This window comes from Lolium rigidum, chromosome 6 (genome assembly GCF_022539505.1).
Source record: "Lolium rigidum isolate FL_2022 chromosome 6, APGP_CSIRO_Lrig_0.1, whole genome shotgun sequence".
NCBI classification, from domain to species: domain Eukaryota; kingdom Viridiplantae; phylum Streptophyta; class Magnoliopsida; order Poales; family Poaceae; genus Lolium; species Lolium rigidum.
Window position 1 is genome coordinate 185,002,515 of NC_061513.1, and position 18,511 is coordinate 185,021,025.

Genomic DNA, 18,511 nt, shown 5'->3' on the forward strand with positions numbered 1-18,511 from the left:
AGCATTCGAGCAGGCGTGGCTTGCCGCAGTTAAGCTGGCTGGAACTGATCTTCCGTTCCTACGACCTTACTAAATCTCTCTGAATATTCCTGACATGCCGCCTGTGGCATATTCCTCAGAAATATGCTGTAGTGAAAGGAGCAGCAGGCATACATGCACGGATCGATGCGCTCCGGACATGCAACCTGAATACCTCAATCGAGAGAACTTGTGATTTCGTTCCTAATCTCCTTTGTTTCAATTTTTAGAGAGCGGGCGGATATCCACTTGTTGGCTGCTCGCATATGCAAAGGGTGCACGTGTGTACGGCTCTCGGGGCGTGTAAAGTTTCTCGAATTTAGGAAAGCTATCGTTCTGTTGCACTCATGGCGAAAGGCCATGCCTCGCCAGTTGCAAATGGGGAAGATCCTATGGAATGTGCCCTCAGCTAACTAGACAGCAGCCAGGTCCAGTCCTTAGAGAATCGACCAAGCGAATCTGAAGGGCAAGAAGAGCTGCAGAGAAGCCAGGCAACACACCAAGAAGAACTCGATCTCTTGTTTTCTCGGAGGGGAATAGGTCGCCCAAGAGGGACCATGCTTTCCATTTTGGAAGCACATTCCATGGGGGAAAAGCAAAATCTGACCGGAGATCTCTAGATCGCCATCAGGAAACGAAGCTCCGCTGGAATAGTCCTTCTCTCCGCTCAGTCCCAGCATATGCCGCGCAGGATCCATTTCCCGAGGCCGGTTTGGCGCTATATATGCCAGTCAGGCGAGGGGAAGGAGTTAAGCATGCACTCGTCGACACTTGACAATCATCTCAGAAAGCACCGGCAGCAGAGAGGTTCCTGATCCGGCGGCGCGGACTGTGAATTACAGGGCGGTTCTCCTTGGGCACAAGAAAGCAGCCATTTCATTGCAATGCAGCAGGCCGTGCTGAATACCCATCGATCTAGGCTCTGCTAGCTAGTGCCAAAGGAGAATTGCCCTGCGATTTGCCTCCGTAGAATTATCCCTTGTGCTGGTTTCTTGAATTCTTCAGCATGTGCAAGCTCTTCGTGGCTTCCTTGCTACGGTAGTATACTTATCTGGCTCCATTGTTCCGGCATCTTTTGCTTGTGCTATGCAGATTGTAAGTACATTTTGCAGTTGTTTGGACATTCAGATCGAAGCCTCCATTTCAAGCGTGTCGGTGCTGGTTGCCACGTTCCGTCGTCAGCTTCTCCGTGTCCTTGGGAGTGAAACCAGTAAAGTTACTCAGCTACTCCAACTTCATGATCTCCGCTCCAGCTAATGCAGCAGCCTAGTCGAGGTACCTTACAGTATTAATTTACCTCTAGATTCGATCTGAGCTTACAAAAACATCAGTAATCGGTGAGAGCAAGTACAATAAAATCCAGTCAGCTGACTATAAGACATTAAATAATATATTTTAGATGAGTTGGAGGAGAGAGGAGAGGAGAGAGAAGGGAGGTGGGCTACTATGCAATAGCCAGCTCTTGCACGTGCTCCTAGGCACCTTGTGAGAGTGAAAGGTGGACCATATATTAGTAAAGTACTACATTCTTATAGCCAACTATTGTACATGTTAGCTATATGATGACTACAAATGATATGTCATCTTGTTATAGCTAACAGTTGGCTATACTATTGGAATTGCTCTGACGGTGAGGCGCTTAGATGTGGGGCTTACCGGTTACAGGAGCACCGCTTACTTTGGGATTGTTAAGAACCCTTGTGCGCGACGCCCGCGATGCGTGCTGCGGTGGTGCCACCATGCCACTCTCCGACTCTCGCTCCACGTTTTTCTTTTACACAAGAAGCGAATACAATACTCCCGCTGCTTAAATTTTACTTCTTTCTCTAGTATATTTCGTATTACCCGAGTGGCGTGTAATAAATTAGCTGACGCTTTAGCCAGCTTTGGTGCCAAGAACTAAAATCTTACATTACTAATTATTATAAAGGTCTGTTTGGTCCTCCGGAGGAAAGCACCTTCTCTCTTAATGAGGACTTAACGGACGATATACCCCAAGTTTCTATGGAAGAAAATGGTCTACTAACCGCACCTTATACCGAGGAAGAGGTTCAGAAGGCAATTTTCCAAATGGAATGCAACAAAGCACCGGGTCCAGATGGTTTTCCAGCAGAGTTTTATCAAACTTTCCGGGATACGATTAAATCGGACCTTCAAGATTTGTTCGGTGACCTACACATTGGACAACTAGAATTATTTCGTCTAAATTTTGGTGAAGTAATCTTGTTACCGAAAGTTAATGAGGCAGAAAGGATTCAACAATATAGACCTATTTGCCTCTTAAATGTAAGTTTCAAGATTTTCACGAAAGTGGCCACCATTAGACTTAATACGGTTGCGGATCATGTTGTCCAGCCATCACAGACAGCCTTTATGCAAGGAAGGAACATCCTTGATGGAGTGGCGGTCTTGCATGAGACGGTACATGAGATGCATTCTAAGAAATTAGAGCATCTCCAGTCGCGTCCCCCAAACCGTCCCCCAAAGCGATTTGGGGTGCGCCGGACAAAAAAAAGCGTTCCAGCCGCGTCCCCCAAAGCCCATTTTTGTCCGGCGCGCCCCGATACGGTGTCCGGCGCCCCGAGCCCGTCCCCGTCCCACAGGAGACGCTCCGGGGACGCCGGACACAACGAAGCGAGGCCAACCGACGCGGGCCCGACCCGTCAGCGGCACAGGGAAAATTCGTCTCACACTCCCGCCAAATCCCGCCGCTCCCGCCAAATCGCGCCTATACCGCCGCGCACAGGCCTCCCAAAACATATCCTGCCGCCGATTCATTTCTCCTATCCCGCCGATTTCTTTCTCCCTCCCGTCGTGCACCCGCCGCCGCTACCCTCTCCCCATTCCATGGCGCCGCCGACAGCCCCCAAAAAGATGGCGAAGAAAGCGGCCAAGAAGCCGCCGGGCAATGCGACGATAGGGGCGAAAGCGCCGTTCGCGAAGCCGCGGAAGGCGCCGGCTGCGAAGAAGAAGCCTGAAGGCATGACCGAAGATGAATGGCAGCAAGATTGCCTGCGCCGGAAGCTATCGACGGCGGAGCGGAAAGGACGGAGGGCGGCGGAGCCGGAGAAGAAGGCTGCGCGGCGCGCCAGCACCGGCACATAATCGCCGGGTGTATCGCCGCCACCAACGCGAGCCCATATAGTACGAACGTGCCGGTGTACGTTCCGGGAGTCTTCTCTCGTCGCAAGCCGCCTTCTACAACGACGGCCCCTCCGCCACTCCCGGGTGCGTGACGCCTAACTTGTCGCCGCACTACCAGGATGCGCTGCCGCACGGCGGCTTCAACCCCAACAACCTCTACTCCCCGGCGTACGAGCAACGCGAGCCAGGACCCGGTCCGGACGGCGGCCCTTTCACCGGCCGCAGGGGTCCGCTCGAATACGACGGCGCCGGTGCTGAGGAGGACGACGGGGTTGAGGAGGAGGACGACGAGGAAGAGGACGGGGTGGAGGACGAAGAGGAGGACGACGTTGAGGACGAAGAGGGCGGCGAGGAAGAGGACGACGAGGGTGCCGGTGACGATGATCTCGTGGAGGTAGACGCGGACGGCGTGAGGACGAAGAAGAAGAAGAAGAAGGCGTCGGGCACACGAGGCCCGAAGTGGACGGTTCTGGAAGATCTTTGTCTGTGCGAGTCGTGGGCGACGGTGAGCCATGACTCCATCATCGGCGCCAACCAAAAAGGCGGGAAGTATTGGGCGAGGATCAAGGCCGAGTTCGATGAGCGCAAGCTGATCAACGGCGACTACCGGAAAGTGCCAATGAAGAGGAGCCGGAAGGCAATGTCGACGCGATGGGCCATCATCCAGGCGTCGGTGAACTCCTTCCATGGGTACCATCACGACTTAGAGACCGGAGGCGACAGCGGCGCCGACGTCGGCCAACTCGGTACGACTGTTTCTTCCATAATCCGTAGCGCCCACATTGTGTTCGATGAAATGACTCGCTTCCTTTGGTTAGTTTGATCGGGCCATGGAATTGTACGCCAAGTACTCGGAAGGTCACAAGTCTTTCGCGCTGACGCATTGCTATGGCAAGCTCAAAGGGAACGAGAAATGGAAGCTGACGCGCTTGTCGCTGTCCAAGGGGAAGGACGCCATTGATCTGGACGCACCGCCGGCAACGTCGGCGGGGCGTCCTATCGGCAACAAGGCTGCCAAGGCCGCCTTGGCCGACGCTGCGTCGTCCGAGAAGACGCAGGCGTCGATCACGAAATGCCTCGCCGACGTCTCCTCGACCTTTATCTCCCGCGACAAGAAGGCCGACCAAAGGTGGGCCGAGCTGCTCAAGAGGCAAGAGGAGAAGGCCGGAGCTCAAGAAACGCAGGGACGACATGTCCCCGCCGAGAACGTCGACAGAGGGAATGTCTCCCCGGACGCGAGCGGCGCACAACTTCTTCAAAGGCCAGATCCTCGACGACATCGAAGCCAAAATGGCGGCGGCGGACGCGGCGGCCCCGGCAGCGGCATCGGCATCGGCGGCAGCGGCAGCGCAGCAAGAGCGAGGCCGACGCGTCTTCTCTGCTACACCTGCGTCGGCCTCCGCGTCGGCGACGGAGCGAGACGCACCATGCACAGGAACAGGCAGATCGCGACGAGGTCATCGTGCTCGACGGGCCTGCGTCGACTCGAGACACGACGCCGTCGACCAACCCCTTCTTCTAATTTGCATGCACCACCGGTCTGTAATATGATCGCGCGCCCGATTACTTTGATCGATCGCCGCTACTCCGATCGCGACGAACCGGCGGGAACGATCTCTTTTGAATGCATCTATTTGAATTTCTGATGGGGGCGGCGTTTGGGGGACGCGGCTGGGGAGCGACGTCCCCCAAACGCGGCACGAACAAAACACGTCCCCCAAACGCTCGATCCGGCGCGGTTTGGGGGACGGTTTGGGGAACGCGACTGGAGATGCTCTTACATGGGGTTATTTTAAAACTAGATTTTGAAAAGGCGTATGATAAAGTTAAGTGGTCTTTCCTACAGCAGACACTCAGGATGAAAGGTTTTTCTCCAGAGTGGCGCGCTCTAATAAATGATTTTGTGTATGGAGGTAGTGTCGCAATCCGGGTTAATGATGACACCGGCCACTATTTCCAAACACGAAAAGGGTTACGCCAAGGGGATCCGTTATCACCGATGTTGTTTAACATTGTAGCGGATATGTCTGGCTATACTCATAGAGCGGGCCAAGGCTGATGGCCAGATTGAAGGAGTGATTCCACATCTGGTTGATGGTGGTTTATCTATACTTCAATATGCCGACGATACAATTCTGTTTATGGATCATGATCTTGAAAAAGCTCAAAATCTGAAATTAATTTTGGCGGCTTTTGAGCAGTTGTCAGGATTGAAAATCAATTTCCATAAAAGCGAATTGTTCTGTTTCGGTGATGCCCAAAACGATACGGCTCTGTATACAGAGTTGTTTGGGTATTCCGATTCATTATCGGAGACTTACAATCGCGGAATGGAAATTAGTGGAAGAAAGACTACAAAAACGCCTTAGTAGTTGGAAAGGTAAATTGTTGTCCCTGGGAGGAAGATTGGTACTCATTAATTCGGTACTCACAAATATGGTACTGTATATGTTATCATTCTTCATCCTACCGAAAGGAATTCTGCATAAACTCGATTACTATCGATCCAGATTCTTTTGGCAAGGGGACAGCGAGAAAAAGAAATATCGACTGGTTAAGTGGAGTATAGTTTGTAGTTCCAAAGATCAAGGAGGGCTTGGAGTTCATGACCTGGAGGTCAAGAATTCAGCTGTTCTGGGTAAATGGCTGTTTAAGCTACTTGCGAGGATGGGACTTGGCAAACTATTCTTCGGAGAAAGTATATCGGTTCGAAGACATTATCCCAAGTGGTTTGGAAACCCGGGGATTCTCACTTCAGGCTGGTCTTATGGCGACAAAAAATGTATTCTTTCGCCATGGTACTTTCTCAATCAGGAATGGAGCACAAATACGGTTCTGGGAAGATGCTTGGCTAGACAATGCACCCTTAAGTGAACAGTACCCTGCTCTGTATAGGATTGCTCGTCGTCAAGGTGATACCATTGCTTCTGTAATGGCTACCTCACCTCCGAATGTGACGTTCAGACGGGTTTTACTTGGACAAAGACTTGTGGCATGGAATACCCTAATTCAACGGCTCAGAGATATTCATTTATCACCTGAACCAGACGAATTTAGATGGAACCTTCATGTAGATGGTACCTTTTCCGTAAAAATCTTTCTACAATGCGATCCTTCTTTCTGACTTACCAGTTGACAACAATAAGAAGATTTGGAAGATGAAGATACCATTAAAAATTAAAATTTTTGGATGGTATCTTCGTCGTGGGGTTATTCTCACCAAAGACAATCTTGTTAAGCGGAATTGGCATGGAAGTACACGGTGTGTTTTTTGTCATCGGGACGAAACAATCAAACACTTATTCTTCCGAGTGTCGGTTCGCGAGATCTATATGGTCTGTCATCCAAGTAGCGTCTACCTTGTATCCTCCGACTAGTGTCGCCAATGTCTTTGGCAATTGGCTTCATGGTATAGATTCAAGGTTTAAGTTGCTTCTTAGGGTGGGGGCGCTTTGGCTATGTAGAAATGACAAGATCTTTAATGACAAAAATTGTTCTTTGTTGCAGGTCATCTACAGATGTACAGGTATTCTCCGTTCATGGTTACCTCTACAGCGAGTGGATAACCGACAGCTATTTACGGAGGTACTGTACACGGTTGGAGGCTACGGCGAGGGATACTTTTTCCCTACATGGGTGGCAGCATAGTCTACGGATAGATGCCCCACCTACACTTTAGGCGTTATATGATTCATCGTTCCGATATGTATCTCGCCTAGTTTTTATTATTTATCCTTTTGGACTTGAGACAACAAAACGGCTGTGTGCATCATGGTTATGCAGAGGCTGGATGTAATTGCTTATTAAAGTAATAAAGCATCCTTTATCGAAAAAGCTTTGGTGCCAAGATGGTCTCGGATCCCCAAACTGTATGGGTATGGCCGGGCGCCCGGGCCGTGTACCTATCTTTGCCTAATTTCCGGTTGCGATCTTGCTGCACATATTACTTAATAGCATGAGTTTTTCCATAGAAAATAAAGTTAGTCAAACCAGCTGATCGAATAGTTAGCTATCTAACACGCTATGGGCGCACGCAAGAGACGCTATGGGTGTGTTGTACTCGTACATTGTATTGATGTGGTTGCTTTATTTATAAAGCGGAGCGTAGCCTTATTTCGAGGAGAGATGTCGATCGGCTTATGTGTGCAAGTGAGACTGCAACTCACATCGGAAGAGGGAGTCAACCAATATGTTTATCGGCAAGTTGCTTCCAACTGCTCGCTGTCACACGCCAAACCGCAGGAAAGTCGAGGCCACGGTTCATACCATTGGATATCAGATGTGAAACTGACCCATGTATATAATAGCAAAACTAGTGTATCTTTGATTCCTTCTAGTTTCGTCAGGCTGTGAGTGAATCCTTCATCTCAAAGGCAGCTAGAGTTTCAGAATGCATCTGACGAGAAATTGCTAGTACTTTGTGTTTTCACGGTCATGAACAATTCAAGCTTATCCTTTTAGGTGTCATGACAATGACCTTGACCTAGTAATCTAGCATTGCAAAAGTCGAAGAGCTTTTCTATTTTTATTTGTATGCGTCTACGATAGACCGGAGTATTTGAATAGTGCTACAAGACAAATGATTCAACCAAACCATTGACAAAAGGGGTTTTGTCAATCCCTCGTCCAATCAACTCTGTGCAATACTATTGTCTCAGATTCTTCTCATCTTCTGTGTACTAATGTATGTGGTACAGTAGTATGATTAAAAGAACCAAAAGAAAGTGGTGAGGAAACTAACCAACAAAGGGCAAGAGAACAAGAAACCAAAACCCCATGAGTTTATCTGCTCGATCGATCTTATTGGATGATCATGTCATGTCCCACATGTCAGATCACGTACGTGATGCTCATGTCATGGCAGTGCCCTCCGCCGGCTGCTCGACCTTGACACCTCCCGCCATGCCGTTGCGCCGGAACACCATGGCGCACTCTGGCAGCTCGCCGAGCCCAGCGAACATGGCGTCCTCCTCGCTCGTTGTTCCTCCTTCCCCGCCTAGAACGTCCCCGAACTCGTCGGGAAGGAGCGAGGCCGTGCCGACGGCCGCTTTGCCAAAGAACATCGGCCCGTACATCAGCATGTCGTCGGCCTCCTCGACCTCCGAGGGCGACGACGACGAGGTGACGGTCACGACGTCGTAGAGCCACCGGAACTCGTCGTGTACCTCGATGGCCGCAGGCGCTTCTGGGCGGCTCTCGGTGACGATCTGGTGGCCGGCGGCGACTTGGTGCGCGTGGTCGGATTGATCCGCAGGGTGATCATGATCAAGCGGCGGGGCGGGCTGCTCCTTGTGGATGGGCTTCTGGACCGGGCGGTTCTGCGCCCTCGCCACCGCGCTGGAGTGGTTGTGTTCGTAGGAGTAGGTGACGAGCACCATGTCTGGGTCGGCCTGGCTCCTCTCCACCTGCTTCCTCGCCGGGCACCCCTTGGAGCTACTGCACCGGTAGTAAGCCCTGCTCGCAAACACCAATTGCAACCCAAAACCTGGATCAGTAAACCTCTCTCCGTGTGCATACACAAGTAACACAACACTGCATGACAATGACAAGAACTCGATCCCCCAACAGTACTACAGGGCCGTGCACGGCCGGAAGCAAATTAATTCTGTCCCAATCCCATTCCCCCCAACTCCCAAATAATTGCATAGTTATTGGAGGCTTAATTAGTTCACAGTACACGTACCTTGGGAAGGGGGAGCCCTTGATGGGCTTCTGGCCGTACTTCCGCCATGCCCACGAGTCGGTGGGGGTGTTGCCCTCGCCGACGCCCTTGGGCCGCGGGACGCTCACGTCGGCGAGCGGCACGGTCACCACCCGCTTCTGCAACGACCGCCTCCTCCCTGGAACGCTAGGCGCCGACGACGTGGCCGTCGACGGCGCCGCTGGCGGGGACCCAGGGCTGCTGTCCGCGGAAACGCCGTCGCCGCGGGCCTTGTGCTCGCCGCCGGACATCGCCCCGTCGCTCCACTCGCCGTCCATACGAAAAGCTAGCAAGAACCGGAGAAGCACTAGCTAGCAGATGGCAGTGTGGATGGATGAAGCAGGTAGCTAGCTAGCAGGCGGACGCCGGAGCTAGAGGTTTGGATCGACGCCACCAGCTAGAGACAAGCCGACGATCCGCCGGATATAAAGAAGGAAACGTACGGCGAGGTGGAAGTAAACAAACACGAGGGAGGGCTGTGCGCCTGTATCATGTGCCGTCGTGACGCTAGCTGTGGCGTTCAGTTCAGTTCGTGGGGGCGCGATTTAGGGTGGGGGAGAGGGGAGAGGTGGGGTTGTGGGCGCGCACGCTGCGATGGACGACGGATTAAACAAAAGGGACAGGCTTGAGAAGATGATCATCATCGACCGTGTCCGTGTGACGGCGACGCCTCCCCAACTATCTCATGCATCCAAGGATCATCATCTATCAGTCAGCTGCAGCTTCTCATCGACCGGCCGGCTAGTAGACGAGTCGTCGACGAGTAGCAGCACATGTTGGCAATATCTTATGCGCAGGCGTAGCTGTCACCGGCGTCTCGAACGGAGGATAATTGAGGAGAGGCGTCGTAGGGAGTATTTAAAACTTCAGAGCTTTCTAGAATCTGTCGTCGTCGTCAGTAAGGCGATGGTAATTCTGGTAAAGACCTGGTGTTCTCTTTTTGCTTGGAGGAGAAACAACGACGTCGCTCGGTGATGAAAATATCCATATCAGATTGCCATGCAAGTTTGACAGTTCTAACCACGTACACCCGGCCAATCACCGCTTCTCCAGCGAACATTTTCATACCAGAGAGTCAGAGACGCATTGCGCGTTCTGCCTCTGCCCCATGCATGAAGCTCGATCAACCGTGCCTGACATGATGCTAATTCGAATATCCTATGGCTAAACCCGTTCAGCTATCGCATCACCATCCCCTCTATTTTTTCTTGGTTGCTTTCTTTAATCCTCGGACGTTCTCTTATTATCGATCTCGACTTGTTCCTCCCACTCCGGTCTCAATTATGAGGTGCATGGCTTCACCGCATCACACGCAGCCCTTGGTTTTCCTGCGTATAATACTCAGCTGTTTGACAAAGGCTTAACAGCTCGATTAGGTTATCTGAGAAAATGCTGTGCTGCTAACTGGCTATAGTTCATACTACCTTGCCTAAGGACGCGGAAACAGCTGTAGTCGAAATTAGATAATGAGACTTGACTGCAGATGAAAGATTCTATCAGGATAACTAATATGAATCGATCCGACTGCATCCCAGCTACTCCTATGTGTATGTATGAATATTGAGTACAAGTTCACACCTCAATGTTGCAAGCTTGGCTCCATCCATTCGTTCACCTGCTTCGAGACATGCTGCTGCAGGCCGGGAGTCCGGGACATCGGTCTACAGCTGACTTGCATGTCTAATCTCACTACTCTTCAACTCGAAACAGTGCTGCTTCCCTGCAAGTTCCTGGTGCTCGATCTAGGCTACATGCGAAGAACGGCAAACATCTAATTTCACACGCGATTTGAGTTTCAGGCATAGCAAGGAAGCACATGTGCATTGGGGTAACCAACAGGCTCGATGGATGAAAGAAAGGCCTCCTTCAGCGGATCTTCTTTCCCCAATCCTTTTTAGTATACTTGCCGATACACTGGCAGCTATGATTGTAAGACGATCTTCGTAGGACTATCTTTTGGTTCTCTCTGCCTAGAACAATCTTCAGTTTATTCAGTCAAGCCTTGCAACCTTTTGTAAGGACTAATATATGTGTGAACTTGCTCTACTTGTTAAGTTACCATGGTGGGACTTTTAGCTATATCTATTTCTGGGCATTTGCAGTGCCTCCGTGTCTGGCTGCTTGTCTGCAAAGCTGAATATCCGAGGTTTAAATGATCCTGGAAAGTGGACACTAATAAAACGTAAGATCAAGGAAAGTGGATGCCATATAATATGTTTTGAGGAATCAAAAAGAGAGGTTGTGACCCGCAAAAAAAAAAAAGAGGTTGCGGACTTGAATTTTCTTCGACAATTTTTTACAAGAAATTTTATTATTTTCCTTATGTGCTATCAATTGGGAGGTCAGGAGGCATAATTACTGTATGGAACAGTTTATTCTTTACTGGGTAGTGTGTTTTTCACAACAACTATGCTATATCAGTTGAATTACACTCTACTAAGGCTGGTTTCTTCTAGACTTTAACAAATATCTATGTCCCCCTTGTCAAGATAGTTTTTAAACATAAGGCACAAAGTGCCCAGCTTTAAATTAATAAAGCCCAAACGGCTGATGATACAAGAATGCTGAGAACAGCTTACAACATCTAAAACTACAGCAAACACAAACACAAGAAACCCAGCTGAAGATCTCGATGTCCTCAAGCGAGAACGAAGCACCCGTGAGCGACGGAGGTGAAGCGAGGTAGAAGCATCGAAAGCGAAGCAGCGGAGACCCGCTTGCCCCTGATCTATCCGTCGTCTGTCGGTACTCCTCCATTGCCGGAGAGGGTCCCTACCCCTCGTCCCGGCTCGAAAGGACGCCGAACCGCCGGCAATGGAGACACTCCCTTGAGCGAGCACAAAGCAGGAACAAAGCCTAAACCTAGGGCAAGAACAGAGCCCCAATACTCGCAGCCCGAGCTCACCTAGCGAAGCCATGCCGCCCGCCAAGGGTTCACCCACGCAGAGCCGAAGCCGCGGACTTGGTCGTTGATGTAGAAGAGCAGTGTCGCGGAGCAGCACCGCCACCACCCAACTGCACGAAGGCAGCAACCGCACACCCCGAAGGTCCCAAAAGCAGCGCCTCCAAGGAGGACACGACGCTCATGGCGCCGCCGCCGCCCAACAAAGTTAGGGTTTTCACCCCGGGAGCGCAACAGGGGTGGGGTGAAGGGAAGGGAGTACCTCGACGACGCCACCAAGGAGGAAAGCGGCGCCACTCGGGCGTCGCCGCCGTCGCAGCCGAGACCGGCACAGGGATTTCTCCCGGACTCTACTTCAAGATAGTCAATTTCTGAATTGTTTGCACAGAGTTCAAATTCCAGATGAGGAGAACTGGTTCTTAGTTGTTGACTTTAATTTAACGGTTCTGGTTCACTGATGTGTATGTGCTGCATGTCAAGATAGGCAACTTAAATGATTCTCTAGTGGAGCTTTATAAGGGGGAAAAATCCTATGAGACCAGGTCTATCACCCCAAAAGGATAGACCCATCCCGGGAGCTGACACCTGTATATTATAATCTTAAAGCACTCTCCAATTAGTTTTAATTCCAGGTGTGTTATTCCTGATTCTCAGGCTTTATTTCCGGCTACTAATCTAGGATTCCATGAAACGGTTGCTCCGTATCAGAGATAAACTACGTACGAACTTAGGGCTTCTCGTCCATGGCGGCCGCACGGCGAAACCTCGTTGGCAGTGCCGGCGCGGGACAGTACAGCTCTTTCTCGACGGCGGCGACGCGAGAAGATGCACCGAGCTGCTCAATAAGGCCGCCGCCGGTCATGGCCGTAAATCCAACACCGGTCATGGCGGCAAACTCCACACAGGCCATGCAAATGCCGATCGCAGGGCCCTGTCCGTCAAGGACTACTCCTCTTATGGTCAGTATGAAAAGAATACATAAGATACGTATCTATGCATCTCCATAGTCTGTTGCTAAGTTGGTGATTGGTTTTAGTAATCAGGTGCTAGATTAAACTCTCATAGCATTAGTTCTCTGATGAAATAAATCATTTTGGTAATATTGAAGGCTATGCCGTTCCGAAGTCAAGAAGAACATATGGCATTTGTTCAGACTATGCATATGAATCGCACAACTGGACATGGGCTGGAGGCGACCAGACATGCTGACATTGTGAATCATGAATTGACAAATACGACGATGAGTGAGTGCAGCGGTGAGCCTATGGCACCGAGGAAAGACAATGGCACGATCAACATGCTGAATCATGATCCTGACTTAGAGTTCGCCGATGGTTATACAAGAGATGGAAATTGTCCGACTAAGGTAAGAGATACAGTGTAGAGGTATATAAAAAAATGTATTGAATTTTGTGAAGTAACTATGCTAGTTGAATGATGACATTGGTGTATTCCATGTGTTCAGCAGGATCATCCAAATGCATCTTCATGTCAGAATGTGCCACTAGAAGGAATGTGTTTTCAGTCTGAAGAAGAGGCATACAAGTTCTATAATGCATATGCCAAAATGAAAGGATTTAGTATCAGGTGGACACACAAAAAAACTAGAGCAGATGATACTATATCTGCCAGATATTTAGTTTGCAGTAAGGATGGTGTAAAGGATAAACATTGCACACATGAGACCAGGAAAGAACAAGCTGTTACCAGGACGTCTTGCAAGGCTCGTGTACAGTTCCGTATAACTCGAGAGGGCATTTGGAATATTCAGAAAGTTATCCTTGAACACAACCATCCTATGGTAACTCCAGATAAGTCACACATGCTAAGGTCCCAACGACAACTGATAGATGCTGATAAGCATATGATCAACCAAATGCGGACTGCCGGAATTCGACCATCTGAAATATACAACTTTTATGAAGAATGGTGTGGTGGAGCTGAAAATGTGCCTTTCTTAGAAATGGATTCCAATAATTACATAAGAACTGAGCGCATGAAGTATTTAGAAACCAAAGATGCACAAACTCTTTTGGAGTATTTGAAGAACAAACAAGCTGAAGACCCTTCATTCTTTTATGCAGTGGATTTAGATAAAGAGGATGGTAGGATAGCTAATTTCTTCTGGGCAGATGGACAATCAATAATGGATTATTCTTCCTTCGGTGATGTTGTTTCTTTTGATACCACATTTTCAACAAATAAGTTTAATATGCCCTTTGCTCCGCTTCTCGGTGTTAACCATCACAAGCAGACCATTCTTTTTGGTGCAGCACTAATATTCAACGAAAGTACAGAGTCTTTTGAGTGGCTTTTTAGGACCTTCCTGCAAGCAATGTCCGGCAAGGAGCCAGAAACCATTTTTACTGATCAGTGTGCTGCAATTATAAAGGCAATTGGAAATGTATTTGCAATCACAATCCATCGTCTTTGCTTATGGCATTTATACCAGAATGCAGCTAAGCATCTCAGTCATGTTATCGCCAACACTCCACTATTTCTTCCGGAACTCAAAGAGTGTGTATATGAAGATAGGTCAGTGGCACATTTTGAGATGAAATGGCATGATTTGTTGGCTAAATACAACCTTCAGGAGAATTCTTGGATTAATAATATGTTCAAGTTTCGTGAGAAGTGGGCCACTGTTTATAGGCGAGATTCATTTAGTGGAGACATGACAACAACCCAGAGGAGTGAAGGGATGAACAATGTCTTCAAGAAAACATTTCGTGGAAGACTCTCGCTTTCAGAATTGCTAGAAAAAGTTGACAAGTGTGTTGTTCGTCTTCGCCGGAAGGAGAAGTATGAAGACTTTAAGTCTCGTCATTCAGATCCAGTTCTCTGCATACGTAGACATCCTTTGTTGAAGGCAGCAGCTGCGTCATACACGCGGACACTATATTCTTTTTTTGAAGAAGAATTTCAAAGGCAGTTTACTTTGTCATGCACTCTGCTGTTGAGTGAAACTACAACTAACACTTACAAAGTTACATCTTATTGTGTGGATTTTCTTATCAAGACATGTAAACAAATATATCAATTTTTAGTACATGTTCTGTGGGCAATCAGCCAAACTAAGATTCACGAGCTGGACATATATGTCTTCTGAAGCTTTTGAAATCCTTCTGCACCTTTTGCACTACTGTCAGTTACTTGCAGAAACAGACCTCACTCGACACATTCCACTTCTATATAGACAATGAGTATTGAACACTTAAGATAATTTGATATACTTGAGAGTAGTACATCCTGATATACATTATCTGAACGTCTCTACTTTTCCATCAACGCAAGCATTCAGAAAAGTTTACTGTAGGAGTATCCAATTCATCATCAGAAGCATTCAGAAAATGGCGCCGCCTAGCTGCCGGCGTGCAGCCACCGCGCCGGCTAGCTGCTCCACCAACATCAGGTACATCGCCGACTAGCCGAGTTGCCTCGCCATTGCCTCCGTTGTCACCACAGGGAAGTATGGCTTTGCCTGTCTGCGCACTCGCACGGCCGCAGGCAACTCAACCAAGCTATATGTTATCTGTTTGGCATGGTTAGAATACTGGAACCAACACGGGAATAAAGGAGTGCGTGGGCGTCAAAATAAAGGCTGATATTGATCGAGCAACCGTTTCATGGAATCCTAGATTAGTAGCCGGGAATAAAGGCTGAGAATCAGGAATAACACACCTGGAATTAAAACTAATTAAAGAGTGCTTTAAGATTATAATATACAGGTGTCAGCTCCCGGGATGGGTCTATCCTTTTGGGGTGATAGACCTGGTCTCATAGGATTTTTTTCCCTTTATAAGAGATATAGTAGCTCAGATCAACTCATAACAAAATAGAGTTGGGGGTAATGTAAACGGGATGCTTCTTTTTAATGAAGCCATCAATCAGTTGGGTTGTTTGAAATCCCTCCCAAAGGTAGAAGATTTACTTGAAGACATGCAAGATTCTTATCATCTGTGGCTTGGACTATCACTTTCTCGAACACAATGCCCCCCCCCCCCCCCTCTGTTATGACAACCTCAGATCATAGTACATGTGTTATGTCCATTCAGACTTCTATCCCACAATCTAACATATTCATTTTTTAAAATAAATGGCTTGATATGCATGTGAAAGTTCGGAGATGGTAAACCTAGAGGGGGGTGAATAGGTTTCTACAAATTCTAATTATTTCTTTGCAATATTAGGCTTTGCGGAATATAAAGGTGAGCCTAATGCAAACTAGGTGAAGCACCCTATATGATGATACAAGTAACTCGAGCACGAATGCTCTCACAGGCAAATATAACACAAGTAAAGAGTTCGGTTAGGGATAACCGATAGCACGCGGAGACGAGGGTTTATTCTCGTGTTCCCTTCCTTTCCAAGAAGGTACGTCACGTTTGGAGGGGTGGAGATCCCACGAAGGATTCCACAACGCCACCAAGGCTCACCCTATTCTCCGGAGCCTATCCCACGAAGGAATAGCTCACTCACTTGTGGTAGACTTTGAGGCAGCCTCCAAACCTTCACAATCTTGTCTGGAGCAAATCCATAGCCTGGATGCTTCTGGACTTCTTTTGCCCACCTAGGGTTTCCAAGGAACCCTAGAGAGCAAGTATCTCGATGAATACAAGGGGGAACAAGATTTGGCTCGGTGGAACTATAGATCAGGGTCTCCTCTATCTTTTCCCTGGAGGGATTCGAGTTTGGGTGGAGGAGGAGGAAGATCTGAGGCTTTTGGTGTTTCTAGCAATGGAGTATGAGAGAGGGAGCTCAAGAACAGTTTGTAATGTAGTGCCTAAGTGCTCTGAGGTAGGTGAAGGGGTATTTATATGGTCACTTGAAATCAGGCTGTTGCAACTTGTCCAGCTCAACAATTCTTCGAGGAGCCTGGTCAACCGGGCCTAGGGCCGGGCCATGACCGGGGCGGATCGGGGACATACAGAACATGACCCTGAATGTCACCGGAGCTGGAGTCGGTCTGCGCCGGGGCGGCCGGTCCACGGGCCGGTCAGACCGGGCGTGGGGCCGGACCAACCGGTCCCAACCGGGCCGTGCGCCGGGCCGAGACCGGGGCGAGTTCTTGACATACAGAACATGCCCCCGGCTGGCACCGGAGCAGGAGTCGGTCTGCGCCGGGAAGGCCGGTCCGACCGGACCACAGGCCGGCCAGAGGCTGAATAGCCAGTCTTCATTGTTGTCGAAGTGGGGGGTCTCTCTTTACCTTCTTGTTCCATTGATACACCATAATGCCTATTTGGCTAATACATGGGAATAATCTCATAGATATGTATTTGACCAAATACTCTAGCAACGGTGTCACTGATACCAAAAAAAATGGATAAGGGTAAAATACCCTTACAATCTCCCCCTTTTTGGTATACGATGACAAACCGAGCTAGAGTCACATATAAATATTATGATAAGCTTAAACCTTGATTCCATATAAGATATTAAGACACCTCCCCCATAATGTGTGCACGATCCTCACGAGGGGGAGAAGAAGTAGGGGCCATATGGAGAAGAGTCCTCGGGACGGTGGTACGCGATTTACCCAGCTTCGGAACACCTGCTCGAAGACAGGGCCTACTGCTGCTTGTCTAGAATTATCTGGGCGCTTTCGCGTCGTTACAATGAGTTGTGGTTGTGCCTCTAGGGCTCCCAGGATCCGGCTTATAAAGGCGCAAGGATCTAGGGTTTACATGGAGAGTCCTAGCCGGAATACAAGTTGCCTAACTACGGTACAATATCTTGCCGTGTACGTCAAGGATCCGCCTTCCATCAAGGTCGTACTGGATCCGGATACTCCATGGGCCTTGACGGATCCGACCTCCTTCGTAGGTCGGTTGGGATCCGGCTCCCTGCTCCTGGGCTGGACTTCATCCTTCATGCTCTACAGCAACTGGACCGCCCGATGGGCCACATGCCACATCACCATCTGTGGGCCACCCGGGCTTGCCGGATCTAGGCCATGCCGTTGATATACCCATAAAGTATACCCACAACAGTAGCCCCCGAAGTTCTTCGAGATTCATCATTCCTCCGACTTCATTCAGCTCGGATCCGAAGAGAATCCTGAAGAGCTTCCAAAACTTTCTTGTTTCCGACTTTGTTAAACCAGAATTTATTGTCCTTCGTTACCAATATCTCCAGCGGATTTTTCGCGTGCGTTGAACTGAACTTCCTTCTTTCCCGCGCTAAATTTTCAGAGATGCAAATCATCAGCCGGAATTTCCGGAGCTTGCCCAGTTCTAGTTACCGCCACCTCGATTTCACCGCTTTAACCTAAGACACGTGGCGGTCATCCAACGGTGTGACCGTTATGTTTCCGCCGTTGGATCCGACTCACGAATCTCCGCGCGCGGCCTATAAATACCCGCGGCGATGGTAAGTTTTTTATTCGTTTCACCGCAAACTTCACTTCATCTTCTTCCTCCCGCAGCGCCGCCGACCGGATCTCAACTCCGACGAACTCACTCACGGGAAGTTTCATCCGCCACCTCTCCAAGGCCAACCTCGTCCCGAGATCGTCACGGTTGATCGGGAAATCCGATCCGCCGCCGATTTGTGGTCAAGCGGAGGTCATCACTCCAACTCCGGCGACCTCATCTTCGCCGGCGCGCCAAAGAACTTCCGCGCCATTAACGGTACGTCCGCCGGACTTGTAGAAGAAGAGATAGTTTAGACTTAGGTTAGTTCCGGCTTACTTAGCTTATCACATGGGTGCAGCCGAAAGTATGTCACCTAGCTCTCCAAAGTGT

At 49.3% G+C, this 18,511-nt stretch overlaps 2 protein-coding genes across 2 annotated transcripts; one reads left to right on the forward strand and one right to left on the reverse strand.

The window, feature by feature from the left end:
• Nucleotides 1-7,797: 7,797 nt before the first annotated feature.
• Nucleotides 7,798-9,488, reverse strand: LOC124666185 (probable WRKY transcription factor 65). The gene is made up of 2 exons (XM_047203533.1): nucleotides 8,846-9,488; nucleotides 7,798-8,616 (listed from the first exon to the last, which is right to left on the reverse strand). The coding sequence occupies exons 1-2, from the start codon at nucleotides 9,139-9,141 to the stop codon at nucleotides 8,013-8,015; spliced, it is 900 nt and encodes a 299-aa protein (XP_047059489.1). The 5' UTR covers nucleotides 9,142-9,488; the 3' UTR covers nucleotides 7,798-8,012.
• A 3,234-nt stretch (nucleotides 9,489-12,722) lies between these two features.
• Nucleotides 12,723-14,874, forward strand: LOC124663627 (protein FAR1-RELATED SEQUENCE 5-like). Its single transcript, XM_047201303.1, has 2 exons — nucleotides 12,723-13,131; nucleotides 13,234-14,874. The coding sequence occupies exons 1-2, from the start codon at nucleotides 12,877-12,879 to the stop codon at nucleotides 14,872-14,874; spliced, it is 1,896 nt and encodes a 631-aa protein (XP_047057259.1). The 5' UTR covers nucleotides 12,723-12,876.
• Nucleotides 14,875-18,511: the final 3,637 nt, after the last annotated feature.